The sequence below is a fragment of the Vanellus vanellus genome, assembly GCF_965231255.1.
Source record: "Vanellus vanellus genome assembly, chromosome: 25".
In the NCBI taxonomy this organism is placed as follows: Eukaryota; Metazoa; Chordata; class Aves; order Charadriiformes; family Charadriidae; genus Vanellus; species Vanellus vanellus.
This window is the reverse complement of record NC_138930.1, coordinates 5,438,650-5,444,059: the sequence shown is the minus strand read 5'-3', so window position 1 is coordinate 5,444,059 and position 5,410 is coordinate 5,438,650. Positions and strand designations below refer to the sequence as shown.

Here is a 5,410-nt window from a genome sequence, read left to right as displayed (position 1 = left end):
AGCAGCTAAACAATCGCCAAAGGGCAAACAAATCCAAAACCTGTACATCTCTTGCAGTGCCTGCCTGTGCAGGTAGTTGGTATTTTGAATATATTTTTCTCCTTTTAATACCTGCTAATCTCATCTGCTGCGCACAACGCTGTCACTGGGGCTTTGCTAGAGGTAACTCTCAGTAACGAGAACAGCAGAGTGATACCTCGGGGACACCAGGGTCCTTAGAGGAATGGGCAACACAGGCGGACCTTCGGAAGAACTCTCTCCGCTGTGGGAGCAGAGGTTCGCTTGCCTGCAGGAACAAGCCAAAACTAGGTCATTTCTGAAGGCAGCAGCAGCATATTACGCTTGTCCTGTCTAGACATGTCAAACAGGTAAGAGCTAACTGGAACTCTAACTGTTCCAGTCTGAGCTTACAATCCTGATGACGTACAAGTACAGGCAAATATAATGTCCACTCTCAAGGCGTGCTTTGGATGAGAATGGATTGATATCAATATCCCCATATATAGCGTAGGGCTGCTGTTGTCAATCCCACACTCTCAACGTTTCACGGCACAGTGGCTTTGGCCTTTTGGGAGTCAGCCAGGAGTTCAGGAGCGCTACTGGAGCAGCGGAATGGGACAGACTGAGGAAACAGCACGGTTATCCCATTACACCATAAGCTTCTGTATCATCTTACTGGACGTAGCTGGGCAGCAAAGAGTTTTGCATGCAAAAATGATATTCCTCGCCACCCCCAATTAATTATCAATGATGCTGCCGAAGCAATGCTAAAGCAATTATTTTGTTAAATAAGTAGTTCAAACGTCCTGCACAGTGCCACCGTTTAGGCAGGTTTTACAACAGTTTTCTGTAGAGACATCACTCAGAAGCCTTCAGCCCTGAATGTGACACCCAGCTACTACAACAGAGATTTTTCCCTAACGAGATTCGAACCTTTCATTACAGTCAAAAATTATAGCGAGGTGAAATTTGGCACTAAACAGACAGAAAACAGTGATCCTGTTCTCACAGAGATAAGTTTGTTTGCAAATTCTGGTCTTTGTGGAAAGGGATGAACTTTTCCCCCCTAAGTCCGAGTCATCTGCTGCGGCTTAGAGGCAGAGACCAGATCAACAATAATCCTTGTACTTCCTTTTTTCTAACAGCTGAAAACTTCTTCACCTAAAGGGCTCTGGTAGTGGGTTGTTTCATCACCAATTCACGTTTACAAATATAACTATACCCATGAATGCATCTATACATATATATTCTTTTCCTACTCAAAACCCACATCAAGAAAGTAACTGAGCGGCTCTCTAAAGTACTGGTTTTCACCCTGGTACATGGAAAGCCTTCCAGGGTTTATGGACTGCCTTCCTTGAGCCCGAGATTAAGCCAGAATAGCTTGCCTGTTTTCAGACAGCACACACTCCTTTAAAATGGTGCGTGCCCAGTCAGAGAGTTTAAGGGGTCCACAAATTGATGTTAAAAAGAAACAAAACCTTGCTTTAAACTAAACACCAGGAATCTGTGTTACTGTGAAACTCTGCAATATTGGCTATATTTAACAACATGCAAGAGTCCACAGTTGATTTTAAGCTAATCATTTCTAGATCAGTAGCAACACATCACTAAGAATAGTTCAAGAACTACAGCAGTATTAAGAGTGATGAGGAACAACTACATAGGGACAAACAAAAGGCTCACCAAACCAAGCAACCACTGGCTGGTGGCCGAGGAACCTGCACAGGAAGAGAGGCAAACACGCGGCAGGCCTTCCTTAGGACACGTGTTCAAACAAGCTGAAGACATAAATCAAACCAGGAGTCTAGTCTAAAGAACATGGACTAAGAAGGTAACAGAAAAAAAATAAAACCAAAAAGATCATTCACTTGGTTTATTTTGTACATCAGGTTTATAAATTACTCCCATTAGGACAAGATCTGCTGTGAAAGTGATCAGAGAAGAGTATTAGGCAGGCTGGTCAGTGGAGTCAGATTTGTTCACAACCAAGCGGTCGCAACTGTTCATGGGAGAGAGAGAGAGAGGGACACCACGACCTGTTGCAGAATCTGTACTGGGCATTTCAAGGTCACCTCAAAGCAGGGTCTCAGTGGACGGATGGCTCCAAAACACTCTATCCAGCAATAAATTTCCTACAATAAACACAAAGCAGTCATTAAGCAGTGCTTCCTACAAAGTGCTACAGCAGCCAATGCTACAGACAGATTTCAAAAGCCTCCAGTACCCAGGCAAGAAGTTTCTGTTACGGAAGCTGATACAGGCACAGCAGAATGCAGGCACGTGGGCCTAGAGTCTCTTTGGAAGGAATCACAGGCCACCAGAGAAACATCCTCTTTCTCTTATTCCTGTGGACGAATATGCTCTTTCCAGATGATTTATACACAATGACACACCAAAGCTCTGGCTTCAAAACCGAGAACATGTGCTGCAGTCTCAGGAATGTATCCATGTTCCTACTACCGGCTAAGACAGTTTTTAAGTAAAAAAAAAAAGCCTTACTAGGTAATTTATTTGCCTCTACATGAATTGAGAGCTTTTCCACTGAATTGTCCGTAAACACCTATGATCACCTGAGATGCTACAAGTGCAGCTGATTCTCAGGAAAAGTTTCTTTCACCCCTTGGTTACACCAAGAATCTGTGATACATATTTTGAAAACGTGGAAAACACAGTAAATTGTTTAAACTGCAACAAGTATCTCTGGAAAAAGAGACTTACAGAAGTACTAATGATTTGCTCTGTGACTTCCAGACTCACCAATTTCCCTATAAAATACAGTGTAGCTTCAAGTCAAGTATTTTACTTTCATTTAGCAACACTTAAATGTAACTGTTATTCTGACTGAAAGAAACAAGTATTGAGTTGGGAAAAGGTCCAGAGGAAACTATATACATCAGCATCCTTTAATGCAAGGCAAAAATCTTCCTAAACTCCCTTCTATCTGCGGCAAAGAATAAAAAAAAGTTCTAAACCTGCCTACTACACAAATATGCATTTAGACGCCCAACAGAAGATATCATCTAATTGCTGCTCTAACTTTGCAGATGGTCAGTCTTGTAGAATATTCAGAACAGCACATTTCATATGCAATTAAAGAAAGAAAAAAACCCCAAACTTGAAAAAGCAAACTTTCCAATGAATTTGTGGTACACAGTAACCAGCCCTGCACATTCAACTTGCTTTTAATAACAGTTATGAAGAACAGAAAGGAGTCTGAATTAGCCTAGCAACAAAACTAGTCATTAGCTTGAAGCCATCTTACCTAAAAGTAAACAGATCTGTCAGAAGTTCCATATTACCACAGAACACTTGATTTGACTTCTCAAGAACCACACCACACTGTGAAAAAATCCACTGCTTGCAAAAAAATAACTCGAAAAACATATTAATATTTCATCCTTCTGGGACTCTATGAAGCCCCGTATTAAAAAAAAAAGCCCTGAACAATCAAAATGAGCAGGTTTGGATCAAAAATATGATTGTGCCGTGGACAAACAAGACACATCAACTGTCACATCAATGCAACACTACTGCTTATGCTAAGAGATGCACAAACAAAACTTACCATTAGAGGGAAGCTTAGTCTTTAGTTTTATACTTGCCACCAACGTAGGGAACATACTGAAGGACCAACTTCCAGTCTGTGAACCATATTAAACCGGTACCAGCTACACCACCCCATGTAACAAGGGTGGGAGTCCTAAAGAAAAGACACAGACACACACGTGCAAGTAAAAAACATTAATTCTCCACTGTGGAAGGTCTGGCAAATGCTTATCACTAAGGTACCTGGGAAAGTAATTGCAATCAAGAAAAAAGCTTGGCAGAAAATCTTGAAAGAACATCACATACACAGAAAAGTATTAGTCCCCAGGGCGATAAAGATATTTTACAGGAAAGGGTTAATATTTGTTTATTTTTAAAGGGCATTACCAAGTCAAAAAATAGACAAACGTATTTGTTTACCTATTCTACTGCTATAACTCGCATCCCCTTTACTCTGGGCCGCCGGCTACTTCATTCTCCCTTACGCAACCCTGCAAAGCAGCACCTGCTGGCACTGCGACAAACATTTATGGCTCTGAAACACTTTGAAGACAGCCAGGAGCAACCCGGAGACCAAAGCCATCTCCGCCAAACCACCGTCAGGCAGACGGACAGACGGACAGACAACCCCCCCGCCCACCAAACCACCCCTCGCAGCCTTTCAAACCCGCGGGGCCGGGGCCAGCGGGCCTCACACGGAGTACAGAGCGGCGGAATAAAGCGGAAAGGAACGCAGAGGTGCTCGGGAAGCACTTCACGATTCTTAAGTGCGGGGTGGAGGGCCGCGACCCGTCCCGGGGTCCGCGGGACCGGCCTTGCCCTTGGCCGGTCCCGCAGACCCCGGGACGGGTCGCGAACCCCCACCGCGCACCCAAGACCCACTACGGAGGAGCCCAAGGATGGACCGGGCAACCCCGGGCCGGGTCTCACCAGTTCTGGAGAAGCTGGACGTAGCGCGGCCCCACCAATTTGCTCAGCATCCCGCCGACACCACCGTCGCCTTCAAAGTCACCCCCACTGCGCAGGCGCGGGCGCGCCGCTGCGCCAAAAAGGACCCCCGTTCCGCGCCGCGGCGGTATTGCGCATGCGCGCGGGACGGGGCTGCCCGCGGCGCTGCCTGACTCAAGCGGCGTTGTCATGGCAACAGCCCCAAGGTCGTCGTCACTCGTGGCGCCCTGGCGCCAGGCCCGCCACAGGACTGCGTTCCCGGCTCCCTCTGGAGAGGGGACACGAGTCCTATGGGGATGGACTTTCCCCACACTGGAGAGGAGACAGGAGTCCTGAGGGGGTGGGCTGTCCCTACGCTGGAGAGGGGACACAAGCACTCAGGGGATGGACTGTCCCCGCATTGGAGAGGGGACATGAGCTCTGAGGGAGTAGGACTGTCCTCGCACTGAGCTGGGCCTCTGTGCTGGAGGAGAGTGGCCCCTTTCCTGAGCAGTTTCCCCAGTTTTCCCTCTGCAAACCCTCCTGTCACTGCCGCTCAGCCACTCCCAACAGGAGAGGGAGTTTCAAGCCAGATTTTTTTGTCAGAGGGTCCTAAACCCACCATCAATTCCATAATGTTCCCCAGGCTCTGCTCCGAGCCAGCTCAGCCTCTTGTGAACCTGCAGAAGCTCCTGGGGGACGCTGGAGCCCAAAGCGCTGGGCTGCCCGAGACCTGCGGCTGGACTGGTGGAGCTTCAGAGCTGCAAACGCTTCGTGTGCTCCCTTGCGCAAACCTGCAGGAACGGTGTCCGGCAGCGACGCCGGCAGCCGTCGTCTTCCCTCACACTGGCTGCTGAGAGCTGAGATTCACAGTGTGGAGCCTGCTGCAAAAATCCAGCTCCTGTTTTTTCTCACCAGGGCACAGAACAACTAT

The 5,410-nt window shown here is 47.1% G+C and overlaps 1 protein-coding gene across 1 annotated transcript; it reads right to left on the bottom strand.

The window, feature by feature from the left end:
* Positions 1 to 1,861: 1,861 nt before the first annotated feature.
* On the bottom strand, positions 1,862 to 4,574 carry UQCR11 (ubiquinol-cytochrome c reductase, complex III subunit XI). Its single transcript, XM_082495225.1, has 3 exons — positions 4,480 to 4,574; positions 3,569 to 3,703; positions 1,862 to 2,135 (listed from the first exon to the last, which is right to left on the bottom strand). Exons 1-2 carry the CDS (start codon positions 4,527 to 4,529, stop codon positions 3,583 to 3,585), a joined length of 171 nt encoding a protein of 56 aa, XP_082351351.1. The 5' UTR covers positions 4,530 to 4,574; the 3' UTR covers positions 1,862 to 2,135; positions 3,569 to 3,582.
* Between the last annotated feature and the right edge of the window lie 836 nt (positions 4,575 to 5,410).